The 23,173-nt window shown below is 46.7% G+C and overlaps 1 protein-coding gene across 5 annotated transcripts in view; it reads right to left on the reverse strand.

Moving 5' to 3' along the window:
- LOC135368291 (homeobox protein extradenticle-like) overlaps nt 1–23,173 on the reverse strand; it is a 295,445-nt gene that overhangs the window by 21,997 nt on the left and 250,275 nt on the right. For 3 of the 5 annotated variants that reach the window (XM_064601469.1, XM_064601471.1, XM_064601472.1), the window contains one exon: nt 20,951–21,114. In XM_064601469.1, the coding sequence (XP_064457539.1) occupies nt 20,951–21,114 (164 nt within the window). Of the gene's footprint in view, nt 1–13,866; nt 15,642–17,658; nt 17,739–20,950; nt 21,115–23,173 lie in introns of those variants that run through there. The other 2 variants (XR_010414738.1, XM_064601470.1) reach the window with 2 other exon arrangements.

The following is a 23,173-nucleotide window of genomic DNA, read 5'->3' on the forward strand; positions in this document are numbered from 1 at the left end:
TCGTTTTTTTTTTCTTCTTATTTTTCCTCCATATCTGGCCCGCTCAGGCGCGACTTGATATGCGGCAAGGATGAAGGGAGGGAAGTTGTAGAAAGCACATTTGTCGTCGTTGTCTTGCGGGGGGAAGAAAAGGATTTCGGGTTGGTATCACGGCCCACGTGGAAGATAGGGGCGCGCCACGGGGCCGCTGCATCGAATGCGTCACGTTGTTTCTGTTGCGCCGTGCTGGTGTTTTTTGAAACAGCTGGAACTTATGGAAAGATGAAGCAGCCGTTCGACTGGACAAGAAGGCTGTGATGATCACGTTTTCTTTTAGTGTTAGCGCCGCGAAGCAACTGTAGCTATGAGCGGCGTACATACGTGGACAGATGGACAGAGGACAGCAGGGAAGGAGTGGGGGACATGGGGGTTAGTATACGTCCTGGGCCGACTTCAGGGGAAACTGTGCCGACATTCGTCTGGAAAGTCTTCGGAAAACCGAGGGAAAACCTCAGATAGCCCAGTCAGTGGCAGGATTCGAACCCGTGTCACCTCCCAGTCTCGGCGTGGAAAGCGATCGTCCTATAACCACTATCACGTTTAGCGATGGGAAGCATAATAACGCTATGTTGAGTGAAAGAGCGCACATCGGGTGCAGAACTTGATAGCAGAACGGTCATAACCAGATGACAGGCAAAAAGAAGTAACAGCGTTCTCTCTCCTGATTTGTTGTAAATGGAAGGCGTACGCCTTTTTGAGACATATTGCATTTTGCATTAAACGTAAAAAAAAAAAAGTGTACACCCCCTGTTTCCAACAAGTCAGAAGACTGAGAAGGGAAGACCTGCTCAGAAAGCTATGACCTATAGCCGCAGGCAAGTAAAAGGCAAAAACAAATCAATCAATCAATCAAGTCAGGACGCGGAACGACATAATTATTAATGGCACTCGTGGCTTTGGGCGGCCTTCTCTTTTAATACCGTGGTTGCTAACGCTGCTTCTCCATTTTTATATCTTTAAAACAAAACTTTTGTTTTCGCTAATAACAGTTGCACAACAAACTCGTTTGCGCTGGAAAGCTGCTTTGTTGCATTTCGTCGCTATTCGGTAGAGGAGAAGATTTTTTAAGATAATTTTTCGTAAACTTAACAGTTCTCACCATGTTCACCAGATGACACTGCCTCGTCCCGCTTTGTCAGAGTCGTATATTAAAAGGGAGTCTGGCCATTGGGAGGAGTCGCAGAAAGAGGCGCGACCTGTCAATGACAGTTCCTTGCCTCTAATTGGTTCGGTTTGGTTTTTACCACGGGGGTCGCCATGACACCTTACTGTCACCAAAAAATGGCGACGAAAACAAACACGGTGAAGCGGTAATTTCGTGACAAAAATGTTTCACAGACTACTCTGATTTTACGCTGCAGATGTACATCCTCATAAACGTTTCTCGAAAATCAGTTTCAACTGATGCTCCACTATCGATATCTAACCGAAAATAATACGTTTTGTCGTCGGTGTTATGCATAGTGAACACGGCGATCACAACGAAATCATAACGCCACTGTGCTGTGCAATTTTGAATTTAATTACTGAATATTATGCATATAAACATTATTGCCTTTTTTATGCCAACTGTTCATGCAGATAAGTTAAAAAATCGTACAGGCGACAGGATATGTACCAGCAGGTGGTTCTGCCGACAGCGGTACAACGATGGAAGCAGACGACAATTCCCGACGTGCCTTGCGATAGGTGGCTTTCACCAAATTTGCACCAAATGTCCACTAGTTTTGCAGATCGTGAGAGGTATGAATTTCAATCCCATCCAATCCACTAGCCACCCAAAATGGCGCTGCCCATGGTGGATAGGGGGACAAATAGTGATGATAGGTTGAATGACAGTGCCCCATATTTTAAGACATGATTGGTCAGAAAAGTGAAAAAGTGGATGGAGGTTCAGGTATAGGCATGACCCATTAATGGCCAGACTCCCTTTTAATACAGTCCTTTACAACGAAACCCAGGGGACAGCAAAACAAATTCACAGTAAAGGTATTTTCGTTAAAAAGGATGTCTATTATTGGACCTATAGGGCTCCAGCGGGACCGCAAAAAAATTTGCTGTAGTGGTATTTTCGTTAAAAAGGTGTTCGCTATAAAGGAGTTTGACTGTATACGGCTCTGCCAGTTTGTATGTATGCGCGCGTAATAGGAAACACATGTAAGGGAATGGGAGGAGAGTAAGCTCGTGCCCTGTTCGTTGAATGTCGTCAAGCAATGTTGATGGGTGCCTTGGCAAGTCGTCGGTAAGCCATGTCAGTGTGGCGTAATAGTTTGCGCGCTTGACCGATAATCCAAGAGGTGTGCGTTCGATCCCTGTCTTTCTCTCTCATTCATTCCACCGAAGGTATACCAGACCTTAGAACGATGAAGCTTCCTCATCATTCGTTTAAATGTAGTTTGAAATCCAATAAAGACGACTTTTTCAAACGCACGATTTTTAGTCTTAGCAAATCCGAAAAACGAAGTGCATACACGCATTCGGCGCATCTTCGCTGTAGGCGTTTCGAATGACCGAGTGCCTTGTACCTTTGAGTTAGCTTCGCTTGACAATCCGGCTATCGTTGACCATCTCACTGCGTAGCCCGTCATCACAGTACGACCACTCCCGCCGCGATGCGTCCACAACGTGATTTTAAATCGCCACTACGAAGCCCCATTTCCGGCTCCATTACACCGATGCCGTTTTTCGCCCAGCTAAACCGAATTATGAGTATCGTTTGTCATTTTACGGATGGCGCCTCTGAGTTCGAAGTGCACACGCTTCACAAGAATGACTGCTCGACTTTTAACGGCCATGTTTTATCCCGAGTACGTCTAGATTTTCATTTTCTGGTTGCAGAGCCAAGCGTTAAAGTTCGTGTGTGTTTCTATACAGTCGCCGCAGGTCGCCGGCATCATGTTGTTTCTACGAGGAACGAGTGATCCGCTTACAACGATATCTGCATACGACGATATGCGTTGTTAGTGTAAGAACAGTACGATACTACATAAGGTAAACTGAGATTTCTAGAATGTTTACCTTGAAGGTGTTTGAGAGTGGAGCACAGCCACTCTAAAAACAAAACTTCACCACATAACGTTGCTTCGTACCACTCACCGCACAGAACGATATCGTTCTCTTTCCCGATTCGTTGAAAATGGGAGGCGTTACCTCTTTTTATGGCAATCTGTATATATGTTTACTGCCACAAAAGGACGTACGCCCCGCTTTCTCCTTAAATGCGAACCGATAACCTGGCTATGACAATTAACATGGCAGTATAAGTGTCACAAAACGGTGTACTCCTCCTGTTTCCAAAAATATCATCGGAAATAACGATGTGTGTGTTCTCATCAAGGAGGATAACAATATCATTCGGGATGATGGTTGGCTAGGAGCATGCAGGTCGCACGCCTTCTTGTGACAATTAACGTAACTGCATAAGTGCCACAAAAAAGGCACACGCCTTTCATTTTCAAGAAATCAGGTGAGGGAACGATTCGGGATGATGGTTGACTATAGAAGCATGTTATAGGGCGATCTTCTCTTCTACGAGCGAAGACTGATGCCGTTTTCTTTATTTGCTTAAAATGGCGGCCATACGCTTTTTTGTGGCAATCTGGTTGTATGTTAATTGTCCACAAGAGGCTGTACGCCCAAATCAGGAGCGATATAACTACACCATTCAGCGCAGTATACACTCTAAAAAAATAACTTCACCGCATAGCACGCTGTGCGCAAACCATTGCCAAGAATGACAGGGCTATCGCTTCTGATTCGTAGAGAGAGTGAGGGGGCGTACACCTTTCTGTGTCAATTTTCATATATCCAAATTGCCACCAAAAAGGCGTACGCCCCCTCTCTCCTCGAATCAGAAGCGATAAACCCTATCATTCGTGGCAACGGTTTGCACACAGCGTGCTATGCGGTGAAGTTCTGTTTTTAAGAGTGTATAGCTTGGCACAGAGCGTGTTATGCTGTTAAGTTCCGTTTTAACAGAGTACGGTTGCAGAAACGAACCCTTACGTTCCTCCGGGTATATGGACAGACGCATGCTGCATGACTCGGACACACTTAGAGGGAAGAAACTTCCATGAGGCGGCGATACCCCCCTGCTTTCGCTTTCCGGACGGGCAGCGGTGTCGATAAATTTCTCGGCGTTGGCGTCCAAAGTCGGTGCCGGAATCAGCCCGGGTTCCGGCCCTGTTTGGCCTCAGGAGGCTGCTGGAGCCGATTGCCTGCCTGGCGCTCAAGACAGCAGCGGGATATCGGCGAAACGTGCGCCGAATCCAGGCCCAATCTCTGCGCGATCAGCGCTTCCTCTTTTTCGCCTGGTCCTTCGGGAGCTCCGTGCAAACTGGCCTTTTTTATTGCCTCGTTTTATCGGCCTCACCTTCACCGATCTTCTCAGGTCGTAAGCCATGGAAGAGATGGGAACGAAAATACATCGACTTCAGACGGCGAAGCCTTAGTTGCACACTGCGTGTAGATAAGACAGCTCGCCCTTCGATGGGGTTGTAGATCAAAGCTTCCAAAGAGTGGCCGTAAACAGTGATTCTGCCGCCGCTCTATTCCCGACATTCAACGGGGTGGGAGGAAAAAAAGAAAGAAAGAGAAAACTGTCACGGACAACGATCACGTTGGGAGCAAACTTTTGTTTCGCCAAAGTGTCCTCGATGGCGTGCAGGATGTGCTTATAATTCGATTTGCATGCGAGTCGAGGAGAGGCGAATAAATCGGGACGTTTATGAAGCTACGTGGGGGGTCGTGGTTTTTACGTCGCATTTCTATGCGCATCTCCTTCGGACGTTTTACCCGCCATACACAATTTCGCGACGTACACTCTAAAAACAGAACTTCACCGCGTAGCACGCTGTAAGCCAACCATTGCCAGGACTGACAGGGTTATCGCTTCTGATTCGAACTGAAATGCGAACAGATAACGATATCATACGAGATGATGGTTGGCTAGGAGTGTGTTATACGGCGAAGTTCTGATTTTAGAGAATAGGAGAAGTACACACTTCGACGTGCTTTTTTTATTATTTAAACTGCACACTCCAAAAACATAACCTTACCGGGAACGCATTCGAAACTAACAGCATTTCAAAATGATATTACTTCGTCACAAAAAGGCGCGTACCCCGCTCTTTCTTCAAATCACAAACGATAACTGTATCCTTCACAGCGTAACACGACCAAGGCGAAACAGATGATACCGTTGTCACTCATGATTTGTGGAAAGCGTGCGGCATATGCCTTTGCGTGACACCTAACATAACCGCATATGTGTCACTAAAAATGGCGTACCCCTCCCGTTTTCAAACACATCGGAGAAGAGATCGATGCCATCAGGGATGATGGTTTGCTAGGAACGTGCAATGCGGTGAAGCTCCGTCTTTACAGTGGGACTCGCATTGTTATATTGTCGTGGACGAGGCAAATAAACATAGAAACGACAAACACAACACAAGCCTCATGACGGCATCATTATTCAAACGCCTTCTTAATGGCACTACATTTCACATGCCATTGTCTCATATATGTATACGTATTATACGTGCAGCCATTTTTTTTTCTACACCAACAAAGGACTAGTCTTTCAACAAGTTTTCCTGACCCTAACTTTGATCTAAAACTCACAGTTTCTGCAAGACTTGAAAAAAAAAAGTTTTAACGAAGTAGGAGAAGAACGCGGGAATGAAATATACCTTCCTCCCAACATGGCAGAGCTCGCGTAACTCACCTTAGCTCCTGATTATCACAGCGCTTATCTGGCTCTGCAGTGGCCGAAGAAACAAGGAGGAAGGGGAGGAGGAAGCGCTCCCCTCGGTAACCTGGGCCATATCTCACAATCCCACCGCCGATGCATCGGTCCCCCTCCTCACCGAAATGATTTTAATTCCCCGCGGTATCAGGAATTCATAACCTGCTCCCATTGAGATGCAGTACGGTACCTATTTCCAATTCCCCCACCCACCCCCTCCTTCATCCCTCTTCCAATATGATTCACTCGGATTGTCTGAGCTTTCACCCTCGCCTGCTCCGCTGAAGATAGGAGAGCGAGGAACCGTTTCACAGTTTCTTCTTTGTTTGGTTTCTTCGGTTACTTGTTATTCCTTTTTATAATAGAGAGTTTTAGCAGACCGTTGATAACGTGGCTAGCATCTCACCGTATCAACCGGAACCAATCAGTGGATAAGATTCTGAGTCACGCCCGAGTGCGATTGGTTGCGATAGAGACGATAACATTATCAACGGTACACTAAAACTCACTAATATTTCCAATCCTGACCTCTGTATACGTGGACGTTAATGCGCTTCATGTGACGTAGGACGAGAGGAGATCAGTCACTGGTGCGTCGAATGATACATGGAGACGCGCAGACATACTCTGAAGACGCTCACTACCGACAAACTCACGCTGTCTTCTGAATGTTGAAAAGGGGAGGCAATTTTCTGGACCGTGTCTTACGCTCGCGGGGCAGTATTGCTTGCAGTGCTGTTCCTGGAAAGATTTTTCCTAATATTCCGGTAACACTTTACACACTAAAAACGGATGTAAGACGCAAATACAGTAGAACATAAATGAACTTCACCGCATAACATGCCACCAGCCAAACATTATCCCGAATGACAACGTTTTCCTCGCTGATTCGCTGAAAACGGGATGTGCACACCTTTTTGCGACACTTATGGAGTAATGTTAATTGCCACAAAAAGGCGTACGCCCCACACATTCCACATGTCTGGAGTGATAACGGCGATGGTGTGTGTGATGGTTCTGTGCGATGGTTGGCGGTCTGCGTATGTGGTGAACTTCTGTTCTGTTTTTTTCAGCCGCCACACAACTAGGCTGACACCCCACGCGTAAATCTACTCCAGTTATGTTTAACCCACTGTTTTAAGAGTGCAGACAGACAGACACCCGGAGCTATCTTTCCCCGTAGTTGAACGAGCGGTACTTTTATGGTACCATACGGTTACTTTTCAAACAAGAGTGCATTCCAGGAGTCCCGAATGTATGGCGACTTATCCCACACACGTATTGAGCAGGCCACAAACCCAGCTGCAGTCGGCCACTTTACATACGGAGATCTTCAACATATACTGCAGGCAAACGACAGGCTTCAGCTTTACTTCGCAACGTGCCATTCACCTCCGGCTTCTCTTCTGCCCCCGCACAGTGTTTATTCCCACGACAACACTCGCAAGGGAGCGCCACAGTCGTCGGATGTGCTGCCATTTTGTAGGTCCTGACCCTTCACCCTCCTCGCATTCACCGTTCATTTTGGTGTTTCTAAATTATTGTAACGTATGAATATCACAATCACATATGCAATATACCTTCTTTTCTTTCTCCCCATATTTTCCAAGTCTTTCTAAATAGTTATATGGCGATTGGCGGCAAAGGAAAAGCGAAACCAAAACTTCGACAGACCCATATGTTTTGGCGGTGCGTGTCTGAAGTAGTGCCTCGTGGAGTGGTGACGTCAATGGGTAAGCCCTACGTGTATGTACTTGATGATGATGATGATCTCCACAGGATTTGTCATCATCGCGCAACGCTGATCTCTCGCTGTGGAACGTACTCCGCGCCAACCATGATATGTGACACTTTGCGCTCAACTGAAGGACATTCATTACGTGGAGGCGGCCTTTTGCGATGACGTCATAGGATTGAAGGGCAGTGGCTTGCAGTGGATCTATGTTGGCTCTTGGGCTTCACAACTGGATTTGCATGGATTAGACATGTGACAAAAGGTAAATAGTGCGATTAAGGTATCCGAATCTGGGTAGCATCACCCAGCAACCCACGCACGGGACGTGGTATAATCATGAACCTGGAAGAGGTATACAGACTGCAGAGATTTCAAAGTTGATTGGTTGGATTGAGCGATCTATTGTAGGACGATCTGCCTGCCAATAGACCTCTACCCGAGAAACGTCATCATGACCTTGGTAGACAGACTGAAACCGAAACAAATCGGAAGGGGAGGGCTGGGTTCCACGAATGGACACTTCTTCGATGGCTCCTATTGAAAGAAAAGTAGGACCGAAGGTCGCGTCCCTTTCAGGGACCATCGTGATCCCCTCAAGACCCTGGCTTTCGGGCGCGACCTTGATCGTCTCTTATAGCTTCGAGCGTAGTGCAACTCTACCAAATTGGTGGCGCTGTCGAACACTATGACATCATTTGTTTACAGACAGGGAGAGGTCTATATGGCGACATTTTTCGCGCGGGATCATGTGTCTTGGAACGACTTCACGAAAAACTCTGCCGATATTTACGTCGAAGTGACAGAGGAAAACACAGGAAAAACACGCAGTGCTGGCGCAAGGATCCGGACCGGGCTCACACCTCATCCTCAGTCCCAGCAAGGTGGTTACCTTAACCACTCAGTCACGTGAGCTGCTATTGGCAGTCCTAAACGTCCATATCTCAGCAACTGTAAACTGTCGTAAATATTTTTTTACAAAATGTGTTTGTGTCAGTGTCTCTTCACTTTCTGCACAGAACTTCACTGCATATAACACGCCGAAGGTCAACCATTGTACAAACTGACACTTTTATCACTCCCGATACGTGGGAAGCGAGGGGCGTACTCCTTTCTGTGACAACCAACGTAACTACACAGTGTCATAAAAAGGCGTGGGCCTCCCGTTTTCAACAAATCTGGGGAGAGAACAATGTCATTCGGGATGGTGGTTGGCTGAGACCATGGAAAGATGACGAAATCTTTTTCGTTTCTGTTATCACCTCCGTTACTGGCCCCATTTGTTTCTGTTTCCGTTACCAATGTTGTTGCTTTCGTTTCCGTGACGTGTCCGTTTCGGTTTTCAGGTACCGCCCCACTACCCGCTTGTTGTTTTCCATTCTTCTCTCTTTTTCTTTTGTTAAGCTTTGAGATCGCGAAAAAACTTCATGCCTCTACGTTTTTTTTTTCTTTCTGAAATCTATTTTGAGGACTTTATTATGTGCGCAAAACAGCCAATATCTATTCAGAAATATACATACCCAAATATACATACGTGGTTACCTGGACCAGTTGATATGAACAAGGTTTTCACGAATCTTATTCACGCTTGGATCTTGCGAGTCACCATAAGTGTACAGGAATCATGCGCTTATGCGCCAACTATTCCTATTTACTATATGCTACTATTTACTTGTATGATCCAGTTTGATAGTTAATTTCAGTTTTAGTTCCTCAGTTTTATTTTAGTTCGCTTCCTTAAGCTTTTTATTTCATAAATTGATCTGAATGACGCGGCAAAGGATTGTAATAATTCGATTCCTGCAGTACTCCAATTATTACCATAAATTATTTTCGTGACCGTTTCTGTTTCAGGCATGCAGAGTGTGCCAAATCCGAAACTGTTTTCTGTTACCGTTACCTGCTACATTTCCGGTTTCCGTTTCAGTTACCTTTCCCTGCGGCCGAGACTATGTCACACGGTGAACTTCTAGGAGTTCCGTTCAATGGACATACACGAGAAAAGACATAATTACGGGCCTGCCCAAAGGACCCATCTATACCGGACTGCAACTATTATATGCACCAGCGGAACTCGCACTTCGAAGCCACCGACCTAAGCAGAACGGAATCGAGAAGTCAAAGAAAAGTAACGGTGTCACTGAGCGGGGAATAATGCATGAGCGCGAGATTGATGGCACACACGAGGTAAAGGAGGATGCCAACACACGAAAAACCTTTTATTGCGCCCAGTCTCCTTACCGCCTGGTTGCCAGACGCACAGGGGTGAACCTGACACGACCCGCAGAGCAAGAGAAACCTTTTCTCACAGCTCGTCTAACGAAGCGACAAAACAGATACTCATCCGGAAGAAAAATCGAGCCGCTTGGGAATCCACATAGCAACTTTTGAGGGAAGTGAAGGTGACGTATAAGGTATACGAGGACCTCGAAGCTATGAGACTACAACGAATGAAGTGGTGGGAATCGATGAAAGCGATGTTATTGGGATGCGTGCATTTTAAAGGGGCAGTCCGTTGTTGACGATTGAGTTTCAGGTTAAAGGGTGACTCCGCACCAAAAATGTGTTGAAGTAAGGAGGGCGACATCAATCCGTACCGTATAGTATTTCAATTAATACAATTTCTCATCCCCGAGTGGCATAGATAATTCGAAAAGGAATATTTTCCTTCGAGCGATTAGGCGTTCCTCCACGGGAAAGCAGTTCAACAACACTGGGCCTCACGTCACCGGCATTCCATGTGTACTGCGTTCTATAGGTTTTGCTTTTAGCACTATATTTAAAACCGAAATCGAGGAAGCAGATGACTGGTCATCCATGTGGCGCGTGCCCGACGAGACACACGGTGGCGGTGGCACGCACCAGAATACCGGTGACGTCACGCATGGTACAGGAGGTAGGTTCAGAAGTTTCGGTTTCGTTTTGAGCTTCCCCGGTCTTCAGGCAACTAACGAGTCCTCGACTGCCAAACCAACTTTATTTCTCATTTCGGAGAAATGAATTGAACTTATTTACACAGTCATTATAATAGTTTCCGATTGTCCCGGAGTTTCCCTTTAAAGTTGCAAATGACCAAGATGTCATGTGCAACCAACGGAATTTAGTAGTACCGAGATACACAAGAAAAACTAACATACCCGCGTTCAACCTAACAACAGCGTGAAATGAAGTCCGTCAATCATAAACGGATTACTCCGCCGGAGAAATTATACTACATCGCCACCAGGTGCGGCCTATAGTGCTCCTATAGTTTCGGCGTCGGTGCAATATACGCATTACGACGTAAGGTGATATGGTTAGCCATTGCAGCCAATAGGGAAAAACCAGAGCGGGGATTCAACGTACCATTTTAAGATTGGACACGATCACAGACATGTCCTGTTTCGGTTTTATGACGACGTTAGCATGAGCCAGGGTATCTTTGCTGATGCCACAAAAGGTGCGCGAAAAGTGCTCTCTAAGAAGAGGGGGAGTAAATTCGGGAACAACTACAGCTTCTAGTCCCCCAAATTGCAGTTACTTCCCTAGTCCCCATTTTAGTCCCCTGCCATCAAATTTACTTCCCAGCACTGCAAGTAGTCACTAAATTTCGCATAATAGTCACCTGTGCATTTAGTCACGGACGGAACTACTTCTTGTGGCAATGCATCTAGTCTCAGAAAGGACTAAAGTTACTCTCTTTTTTTCTTCTTCTTAGATTGTGATGGAAGATCGTTTCGATAAGTGATAAAGCGTGATCAACAACGCTGTAGTGGATGAGTTGAGAGGTTGTGGGTTCGAATCCCATTGCTGGAGCCTTCTCTTCAACTGCCATCATTAAACGGGATCAAGAAGTTTTACGTCAAGTCGGTGGCTTCAATGCATGGCAGAGCATAAACGGGAAGCGACCGATAGTGGCGGCACAGCGCTGTAGCTCCGCTGTCTACCAGATTCAAATTATAAATAATTGTCTGCCAATTGAATTGAAGTATTTTGTACAGTGACCTGAACACGATAAAAAGCATGTGAAAAATCGTTTTATTACCTTTGGTTTACGGTACGTCCGGATTGTTACTTTAACACAACACCCATTGCCGCTGAATGATAGAACTATCTGTTCCGTTATTTGGAGAAGGAGCTTCGTATTTGAAGCGTATGCCTTTTTTGTGACAATCAAGATAACTCCACGAGTGTCACACAAAGTTTGGTTCTGAGCGAGTTACCTCGAGTGTTTTGGCTTTCACACCTGGAAGTCCTGAACTGCACCTTTTTCTGGCTCACAACTACTTGAACATATGTATGCTTACGTCACAGAAACATTTCCGTCTTGTACCAACTTGCAGCCCACGGGATTATCTTTCGAGATATCTCACAGCGTAAAATTGTTTTAAAATAACGAGACAAGCGCGATGCGTGTATTTAAATCGCTCAGCGACTCACACGCACTACAGGGAAAACTGAAACACCCGTTACATGTTTTTTTTTCTTTTTTTCTTAAAAAAAAACAAAAAACACGGCCTTATCATTAGCCTCCCTGAGCCGAGCATAGAAAGGAGGAATGGAAGGTCCAATGTGCACACAGGAAAAGGAATGATTCTTTAGAAGGACCCAGGGTTGCCGAGAACCGCGAGGCGGAGACGGAAGAAACAGGGCGCGCATGCGGGCGCAAGTCTGGCAACGTCGAAACATTCCAAAAAGACGTGGGGGGGTGGGGGGGAGAAGAAAGTGGGCGTGGCTCAGCCTGGGCGCCCGCTCGAATCGCGCCGAGGAGGACGAAACGAAACGCCGCATTCTCTGACCAATCGCAGTACGGCTAATCTTCTTTCGCCCGCGCATCTATCTGGCAATGAAGCAAAAGAACAACAAAAAAACGAAGAGGGTACGGGTACAAGAAACGGTCTCTCCACACGGAAAAAGAAGGGGGGAAAGGGGGAAGAAACATTTTCGAGATGAGAAAAACACAAGGACGAGAAGAAAAAAAAAGAAGAGAAAAGAGAGAGAGAAAGAGAAAAACTCGGTTCCAAAGAGGCAGCAAATCCAGAATATAGCAGAAATACAAACGTGAGAGAAAATGGAATTAACCACCAAAGCACGGAGGCAGCAAAAGCGAGACAGTGAGCCGGATAATAATTACCGTTACTTTCGTTTATTCCTCCTCTCTCTTCGTTTGATCCAAATCGGGCCTAATTATTTTCTTTCGCTATGACGGCAGACGAGGACTCTGTTCGTCGGCTTTTTTTCTTTATTTCATTATTACACCACTAGGTGCGCTGCCGATGATCACAATGGCGAATAGCCGCGATGAGCGCGTAATGAACGCCATATGGGGTACTCGGTGTGAATTGGGCATGGTACACTGGTTTGGGTACTCGAGTTTAAAGTCTAGACTTCGTAGTAAGACTTCTGCGAAGCGTTCCCCGCGTGTTCCAAATAGGTGGGTTAGGTTAGGTTGGGTTGGGGTTCGCCAGTACGTTGCTGAATAGACCCTATCCTTCATACGCACCTTCAGTCAAATGGTCTCCTTATGAAGATACATCTTCGAGACGTTGCAACGTACGAAAAGTTTGTTCGGACAAAGAGTACAGCGTAGGCCGCGCGAGTGGTGGTTGTACAAGCCCTACCGCCCTCTCACACATGTAATGTCAGAAAATTGCGCTGTTCTTGGAGATTAGTCAAAGTGTGTCGCTCTGCCTTTATCTGTGCATTCACACGAGCGACAATCCGCGGAATATTCCAGCTGAAAAACATCAGAGCTTTCTGCTGACGCGCGAGCGTTCAGCGTCACGTCTTTTCGTGTGCTGCCAGCGCCACCGAGATTCAGAAAGCCTGCTTTGTGCACTCCTCTCACTCCTTCGCCACGGGGACATGTATAGGGTCACGATGTCGTCTGCTTCAGTTAATCGCAGCAGACGATCGCAAACAGAGATACTTTTTGTGGCTACCACTGGCTAGCCGTGCGGCTAATGACGGCTCGTCGTATCAACGGTCACGTCGTGATTGTCGGATTCTCACTGATTACGTCACGCCTTTTTGAACGATCGGGCCTTGTTTACTCTTGGTGGCGTTGAAGCTGCTAATTTTTGGAACATCCAGCAACACAGACTCAAGATAGTTCGCAGCAGACGACAGGAAAAGACGCAGACGGTGTCGTCTGCTACGGAATACCGATATTCAGATATTCCTGATCAGTGTGAATGCTCTGCACGAAAACACTTTTTTTTTGTCGTCTCTTCCACTAGAACATTCCGTGGGAACGTCGCTCATGTGACTTACGTTGTTGTGTTCCATGCCAGTTGAGCCTGAGTGGTCTGCATGGAGAGCTGTGCTTGTTGGCGTGAAAAGAATAGGCACACAGCTAAAGAGCCACACAGCTTATACTTAGCCAGTCCATCGTTTATTTGACAGCGAAACCTAGAAACGCATGCTTCTGTGGAACTCCAACGCGTCTTTTTTACACAGTTCCTACGTCAGCAACAAATGACATAATGGGGTTAGACGGCCACACGTGGTGTTGCCATTCCAAGGGGGGGTCCATCCATGAGAAAATAACAACCGAAAAGGGACTTCCATTCTCCATACAGACATATGTACATTTTGTCGCAAAAATGCCACCTTCCGAGTGACAGCACCCCAAAACCGCGTGTGAACCAAACCACAATTTCACATTAACCACCCTGGCAAACCGAAACACCGAACGACGGGCGTCCGTAAATGCGGCACACCGAGTGCCGACCCCACTGTCCACTCACGAGAATCTTTCCATCGAAAAACACAAAGTTACACAACCAGTCGTCAAAGTCCTCGTCATCGATCCTGTCCAAAAAGGCGGGTGGGAGGGGAGAGCCAAATAAAAAGATATCCTGTCTACATCCACCTACTGTACATCATGGTGAAAACCAGGAGTAAAAAATAGGTTAAATTAATTCATCGCAGTAAAATCACGGTCCGGCCTTTGTGTCCCGTTATATTTTACAATAACCAGCGACAGTTTCAAAAGTGACGATCATGAGGGATGTGTCAAACACACGCACGCACGCACGCACACACACACATCGCACGCACGCACGCGCACACACACACACACACACGCGCGTTCACACCCGCGAATGTTCTTCCGACGGTTGTCCCGAAGTCTCCGCAAGCGACCGTCCACAATCCAGGATGAGGCTCACTCACGGCTTCGTCCTCTTGAAGCGCGCATATCTCGTGACGTAGATGATGCGAAAGATGGGGACGACGACGCCGACGACCCGCGATGAGCACTGGTTGCTGAGATTCAACACCGAACTTGCCGACTTGCTGTTGAAAAACGTAGCTCTTGTTCGTTCTTCAGAGGGGCTTACTGGACAGCTCGGAGAGCCACCCAAAAATCATCGCGATGCAGGGCAGGATGATACAAAGTAATATGGCACCGTATCAGTCCTGGAGGAAGGAGAGGGAGACGAACGGCATATCGCAGTCTCCAATCGCCAAGATCTGCAGGAACACCACTCAGTCGACATCCATCTGACGAAGGGTGCCGAAGACGGGTTACACATAGCCGCGGGCCGGGCTATGCTGGTAGCACTTTATTTGTTTCTCCGTCTGGGAAAACGGATTCCAAATCAGATGCGTTTCGTTGATTCAACGTTGAAATGTAGGTATGCCATAGATGAACACTGTGGAATTTCGAAGAAATTTGTCAGCCGTTTGCTCGCCTGGAGTGCTGCAGCCTGCTGGTTTGTCCAGGTTAGCTGCCTGGACTGCACTTCTTTGTCCTCCAGTGAAAACCGATATGCCGCCTCCTCCCTCTCCTCCGTTGTTTCAAGTGTAGCGCGTGTGGACCCCTTAGCCTGCTCGGAAAGCAAGCAGGCGTAGCCATCGTGCTCGTAAGCATGTCGTGTTGGAGCGTTCCATCTGTTTCGTCGTCCGCAGAAGGAGGAGACATCCTGGGGGGATGTCTTTACAACATCCTGTGGCACGTTGCAGTAGACACGTTCAGGCGTCCGCTCGCCTATAGTGGACTTCGGTGAAGATGAACGCAAGGAAGCAGCCGCAGAAGAGAGTCCGTCGTCGACTTCTTCGTACACGCACGACGCAGAATTTCGAAAGTCTTTACAAGAATTCGCTTCGAAAATGGGCGGGAGCTGGCGACGCTAAGTGTGCCTGTGGGAAAGAGAAACACACGAGATGTGGATCTGCGGTTCAGGATCCCCGCTACAAAAAAGAGGACAGGACAACACACACACGTTCGCGCCGTCACTTTTGAGGGTTCGCTCAATGGCTAACTAATATGTGCTGCAGTTATCTGTTGCAACGATAGTCAGTACGCGTGAAAACAGCGCGATCTACAGAATGTAACGCGAAATGGGTTGGTTCAAAAATAAGTAAAAATCAGTAATGACAGTCGCAATCGCTCCGAATATAGCCTGAAACGTTGCAGGGTGGAGAAGTTGAAGAAGAGTACAAAGATTAGAACTGTTTCGTCTAAAGGGGGAAGGCACGCGCTTCTCTATATGCAATATGCGTGCCGGATAATGAAGGACGCGAAGTTATGAGGCACAAAACATTTACAATTAGACAACTAAGTTTACCTTGAAAACGATATAAAAAAAAAAAAAACACTGTTGGGCGAATGGACTAAAAGTAAATACACCACACGGCAAGCACAAACTTCACTTTACTCCAAGAAACAAACAAAAAGCAAACTACTAATATATTTGAACCGATACTGAGAAATAATGAGTGGTTTCTGAAGCATCGAAACATGTACTTGCCAGTTCCCCCGTGCACTACCGCGTGCGACACTACACGAGCCTTTCACCGTTAATGGAACAGATAACTCGTAACACAGCGCTAACGCTATTAAATGTAATGTTTGTCCTGACTCACCAACGTAATATAGTTTACATTTTCAACACGTATTTACTGGGAACGCGTGCCCTTTAACTGCACCACATGTTAGTATTGCCGACGCTTGCACGAGCACACGTCGTGGAATTGCTATAGCACGGCTACACATTCTCCTTAACATATTCTAGAACAACCATGGATTGCACCGTTAAAAAAACAGGTCCCTCTCAAGTTTAGCAGCTCTATAGCGGGTAATACTGATCAAGATAACTCGATCACACCTAGCAGACGACGTTAAACTTTGCGCAGCTTCAAAAAAAAATCTGCAATATTCCGAGGAAGCCCAGAGGCGAAACCAGCTAGCTCGCCGCGACAGAAGGAAAAAACACCCGGGAAACAAATCCATCAGAGTGGGATTTGCCACTGGCGTTTCTGGGCCAAATTCATTTCCCTCCAGTCGCCTGGACTGCCTTGCGCAAGCAGCGCCACTGTGGTGGATCAGGACATTACTGCAGGAGACAGCTCTCGGTCGAAAGCAAGAACAACAAGGGACAAATCAGATTACAGCCGGTGCTAATGAGAAGAACGCTACGAGCAGCGAGAGGGAACCCATCTATCCTGCGCAAAGACGCCGACTCAGCCCTGGACGACGCCTTCTTAAACTTGCGAACACGATGTTCATCGTACACGGTCTAGATGGTGGACGTGCCATTATATACATTGCTAAAACTGTCCTGCTATGAACACAACAATCACAGCAAACAGAAAAGCAGTGCACCACAATGCAAGGAACACCTCGAACGAATAGCAGTCCCATGGGTACATCGAAATGACTCCCTGCGAGAGACAGAGACCTCACAATAAAGTGTGATTGAAAAGTGTGATTGAAAAGTGTGACGGATCGTGTCGTGTGCATAAAGTGAACTCGATACGCCAACTTTCTTTAGCTACACAAACATCGAGCCGACTAAAATGATCAGTGTGCCGAGTCTTTACCGAAACAAGCGTGATGGACAGAGAAGCAGGACCGGTCGCAACTACCTGACATTATTTCAAACTGTTCCTATGATCAGAGTTCTAGAGTTTCAACCTAATCTGCAGAATTCAGACAGGACGAATGTCGAAGAAGAAGTCTACGCGTGAAACTCGATCCCACACCCATGGCTCGTATCAAGGTGACAAAAACTTATTTGAAACTATCTCGCCGTGCTGGCTATAAAGTTTACTTTTGACAGACCCCGCCTATATATATATAGCGGTCAGCGAAATAGATCAGTTCCGGCTGAGTAGCTCTAGACGTGGAATGAGAATAAAGCAAGAGGTGTCTTACAAAGAGGAGCGGGGACGTGTTCCTCTCGGGAGCCCTGGCAGGCCGCCGGCTCAGGCCCAAGTCTCCAAATTCTGGCAGAGCTAAGGGGCGAGGGACAGACAAGCCTCTCGTTAGTTCGATGGCGGCGGAAGCGACGGCAAAATGACACTCAAAATGGAATATCAATTCGAGATTATTTTTTAAACTGTTTCTATGGGCATGTGCCATTCTGTGTGTGTGTGTGTGTATTTACCTGTTTTTCTATGCTTCTACATATGACTGCAAGCTCACAATGGTTTGTCCTCCGCCGAACTATTCACAAAGAAGACGAACGTCATAGAAACCAAAGAAGGAAAACATCGTAAACAGATTATGTGCGGGTGTTGCAGTTTCGTAGCCAGGAAAAAAGTAATTCGGGAGTTGTCTTACGGGAATTTTACATAGGGGACAGGATATACCCTCTCCCAAATGCACTGCCAAAGTTACGATTTCGGGTTTGAACCGAATTTCGGCCGAATCATGACCGAGCCAGGAGCAACGCTTTTTCAGAGCCCCGAACAGCCGAGTAGTAGACGACCGCTAAGTAGCAGACGACATTTCTCTGAACCAATCAGCGAGCGCGGACCCTGTAGCGTCGGCGCGAGGTCGCAGGCATATCACAGGCTGGTACTGCTCTCCACCACCGTTGCGCACGGTCGCTTCTTGCGGCGTACTTTAAATTCGATTTATAATTACGGTAATTATGACTCTGTGGTGTGAATTACTTCTCATGGTGCATCTTACTGGCCTACTTAACGGGTTTATAGGAAGAAAACAGGCCGTTAAAAATGACTTCTGCGCTACTTTAATCCATTCGTGATTGAACATTTTTCTTTTGCACTCACAAGGAGAAAATCGTACATTCCCCCCCGCAAGAGGACACCTCCCACGCCTAATGGCGCGTGTAAACAAGCGTAAACAAGCTCCCAGATAACACGAAGCGACCGAAGAAGAACAACAACTCTCGTTAGAAGCCTTCCAAGGAGAAGTTTCCCCGCAGAGCTCTACGCGAAGCGCGCGCCGGCCGGATTAACAGGCGCCGGGTTTCCCAGAGCCGCGGTGGCTGCGATAATCCCAGAGGCCGTGTTGGCAAGAAGAGACGCCAGCCTATTTATTTGTATACGTGCTTTTTTTTTTTTTTTATCCCACGACGAGATGATGATGATGTACTGCAGAGGAGGAACAGCACGTGCGACGAGCCACCGCTAAGCAGCTTTGATTCTCCAGACTTTGCCTGGCTTTCCGCTTTGGTTCCTCCGTTTTTTTTTACTACATTCCACTCTTGCTGCTTTTGTCCTCTTTCTTTCTAGGTTGGTTACTTGCTTCTTCACGATGGCTGTCCTCGCAGTTCGTTGCTGGTGCGGTTCAAGTTGCAGCAACAAGAGCCGCGATCCGGATAAAACGTGGAAGACGCGGTCCCAGAGAACAAAATAATAAAAGAACGCGGATTTTGAGCTCAGGGAGACAGCGAAAGTTACACGCAGAAAAGGAACCAGGCGGTTCTTCTTCATCTTTTGTTGTCCTCTTCCAATAAATGATGTACACTTCCATGAGTTACAAACGACATGAGTCGCTTCTGTCTATGTACGCTGCGTACATTTTATTTTGCCTCGTTTGGGAGAAGATTAGGCGTGCGCGAATAATCATCTTAAAGCCAAAAAAATATGAAGCGAATCGATGCATAACAATGCATGCCTCTGGCGATGAAACTCTCCAATCATCATCATTACGATAAAGTTGTTGTTGCTGTTAGCAAAGGCATATACGAAGCCAATAGTTGTATAAACGGAACGGATACATATGCAGCGCATGTAGAGTGATATAAACATATGCATAGCACGTATTCGCGACATATTCATACGGATCGGAATATGACTAGCGGTTACTTTTGTTTTCTGCACTCCCTTGAGCCGTTATAGGTCCTATACCGACGCGGATTCTCAACTATTTGAATATATTCGGTTTGCAAGAAACATCGATTCGATTCGAATTTCGTATTCGATTGAGCAATCGGATCGAATATAGAATTATTCGTGTCGGTATTAAAAAAATTCGAATATTCGCACAGGCCTACAGAAGGTCGCTTATGTAATGACTTTACTCAGATACACATATATGGGGACATATACTCCCAGAAGGTGGCCGACTGTCTTTGGCTACATTAACAGTAATCCCGGTCATCCTGTGATGACGCGACTGTCCTGACGGAAGAATTGACAGTATTGTCGTGAGTTAAATACCACTTTCGTATAGACAACTTTATTAACTGCGTCGGCGAACAACGTGCGTTTCAGAGGTATCAGGCAGGAAATGAACATGATTAAAACGTTGCTAATCCGCGTGACATAGCGCCTTCCTTAATGGTAACCCAGCTTTGCAAACTGTGAGCATCAATCGGTACATTTGCTTTCTGCTGCTCTCAGGAGTTTGGGAACAGCATCACGACATCGTACCAAAATCATCATCATCATCATTATTATTACTTATTACGTTTTATTAAATGTTTTTAAGGCAGTGGTGGAATTATCAGAACCATTGTTACTCACGAGCACAAAGAAAATCCGGACCTGCATATCAGTGCGCATGCCCGTGACCTACCGATCTCGGGCGTAGCTAGGGCCTATGGCTGTAGCTCTTACGAACCGGTAAATCTCACGGATCGGACAGAGCTGGGGGGTACGATTTCTAGCCCAAATAGGACAGCAATTTTACAGCATGATGCACGACTCCCCCAAGTTTCAATGTGTCACAATTTTATAGGACATCCATGAAGCTTCGCATGAAGAACAATCGAGCTTGTCTACAGACTGCGGTACCGCAAAACAAGAACAATGCCAAAGAAAACAAATGCTGTCATGCAAAGACTGTCCTCTTCAACAGGAATGTCCTCGCATCACACAGCGAAGACACTTAAGTAAACGGGGGCTTCGATCTGATCGAATATTTCGAGGCCGGTTACCTAAGTTATAAAACAGGCTGTTCCCTCACCTATTGTGCTGACCTATTGGAACCACCAAATTAAAGAGTGATAATGCGAAGCATTATAACGTTGTAGCTGCGCTCTATTTTTTTATTTATTTTTTCGGTACTGAACGCTTCGTGTCTCGATGCAGCTTCTTTCCAAAACGTGATGTCACACGGAACTAGAACGACGCGACTTTCCAAGCCAAGGTATAGTCGTTGTGCCCCACATAACAGAAACTATCTCCAGCACTAGTACAGCTTTAACGTTGCGCTTATTTTCGTAAAAGGATGAGAATGTATAAAAAGTTACCTGCGATTGCACGTTGGGGCCCAGGGCGTTCTGGTAGGAGTCTCCGCCATTCATGCTCATGTTGTACATGGAGTCCTGTGGTCCCCCTGGCGGGGGCGGACTAATCATTTGACCCTGTTGACCCTGCGTCGTGGGCACCATACTGTACGCCGATGCTCCCGCCGCTGAAATGCAGACAATGAAGCACACATTATACACACGTCCCTGTCCTATACGCCCTGACACTTATGACACGCAACAAGCTCCCATGACGGGAGTACAATACATTATACTCTCGGAGGTACAACATATCATCGACGCATACGCGCTTCAAAGCACGAAACAGTGGGAACAATAAGACGGTTCATAAAGCCCGCTACAACAGCGGAAGCTTCTCGTTCATTGGGCACAGACAAGCCCATCTAGCGAAGGTCTCCGGCGGCGGTCTATGGCACCGCCACGACAGCGGCGGGGGACTCGCCAACGTTCCAAAGGGCTAAATCCAGAACGCTCGGTCGAAGAGGGGGTTCGCCCGCTATATAGCAATCCTCTATCGCCTTCGTTTTAATATAACGAAAAGCACTTTCTCCATACACTTTGAATGAGAAAGGAAGCGAAGCAAGAGTGCATTGATTCAACGAGGAGACGTCCGAAAAGGCTAATGGAAGCCATCTTGAATTCACCCAAAACTTCCCTTCGCAGTTTTTTGTTTTTGTTTTTCTCACTGTTATTCGGGGGTTGTTGTTCATTTTAGGATCCTGCTGGTGCTTTCTATGCTCGCGTCCCTCGTCTGGCGTGCCCCCACTCTGCTGCATTTCCCCCCCTTCGAATATGTCGATGTGGGGTTTGATGTGCGTATCCGAGGTCCTCCCTCCGCGTGACCCCCACTACACGCGGGAACCATCCCCTCGCAGTGGGATTAAAAACCTTTCCTCGCGAAGAGAGATCAGCAGTCGCGTGATGTAACGCATAAACAGGGCGGAAATGAGGTAGTATTTATAAAAGAGCAATGGGCGTATGGAGTACAACATCAATGTGTAGCAGTGACGAATGTTTGGGCGTCAATATAGGTCTTAACTTGTTGTCAACAGAGGTTCCTTTCGTTGGACGTGGTAAGCTTTCTGTGATTGGTGCCGAGCGTCGAGTTTCGCGGTCGTATGCTCCCCATTGAAAGGCAGTTTAGTATTTCTTTTTTTCTACATGGGAGAGAAATTACGCCTCATATAGTCCGCCGCAATGCTAATACTTCACATTTTAGTCCCCTGATCCTACAATTTACTCTCACCAGCATTGCAAATATAGTCCCAACACCTTGCAGAAACTATAGCGCACTGTCGTTGCTGACGGTCTAGTCCCCCTTTTTTTTTATTCCATGTTAGCACCGCGAAGCAACTCTGGCTATGAGCGGCGTATATATGTGAACAGATGGAGAGAGGACAGCAGGAAAGAGTTGGGAACAGAGAGAGGGGTTAGTACGCGTCCTGGGCAGACTTCAGAGGGAACTGTGCCGACATTCGAATGGAAAGTCTTCGGAAAACCCAGGGAAGACCTCAGACAGCACAGCCGGTGGTAGGATTTGAAACCCCTCACCTCCCTGTCTTAAAGGTACTGTAAAGCAGCAGGAACACAATTTTATACTGCTGGCTCATTTGATAGCCTGGGTGCTCGGTATATATACGCCACAAATTTCGTTCAAATCCACATCGTAGTTTTTTAGAAAAGTCAGATTCAATATTGCGGGCAACCCTGTGTCTAAGACCCGGCACGAAGTCCGCAGTTTCCTCCATGTACGGCGATGAACATAAACATGCCAATAACTATGGGAGCGTACAGCGACATCTGTGGGTCGCTACCACCACCACGTCGGCTTGCCGGACGTGGTGCATTTTTGCGTAGGTGACTCTCATGATGATTCTGCTGACAGTTTGTTACTCATTTCCGCGATGTACCAATGTTCTAGCATTTTGAGAGAATATATGTCAGGCATTATCTCGTTTGAACAAACTTCTCAACGAAAGTTGATGAAGCCGGCTACTTAGCCTCTGACTTAGCCGACAGAGGGATGGGGACATGTAACGCTGTTGCTCGACGAATAGGCGATTGTTTCCCACCAGACGTCGCCCCGCGTCTTTTCATGGCAATTCCAGTCGTGATGGAAAAATATTTAGAGTTTTCTGTCGCATATAAAATTTGCAGTATAGATTTCTTTCGGAATAAGCTTTCAAATGCCGCTGCCAATATTAG

The sequence above is a fragment of the Ornithodoros turicata genome, chromosome 9 (assembly GCF_037126465.1).
Source record: "Ornithodoros turicata isolate Travis chromosome 9, ASM3712646v1, whole genome shotgun sequence".
NCBI classification, from domain to species: domain Eukaryota; kingdom Metazoa; phylum Arthropoda; class Arachnida; order Ixodida; family Argasidae; genus Ornithodoros; species Ornithodoros turicata.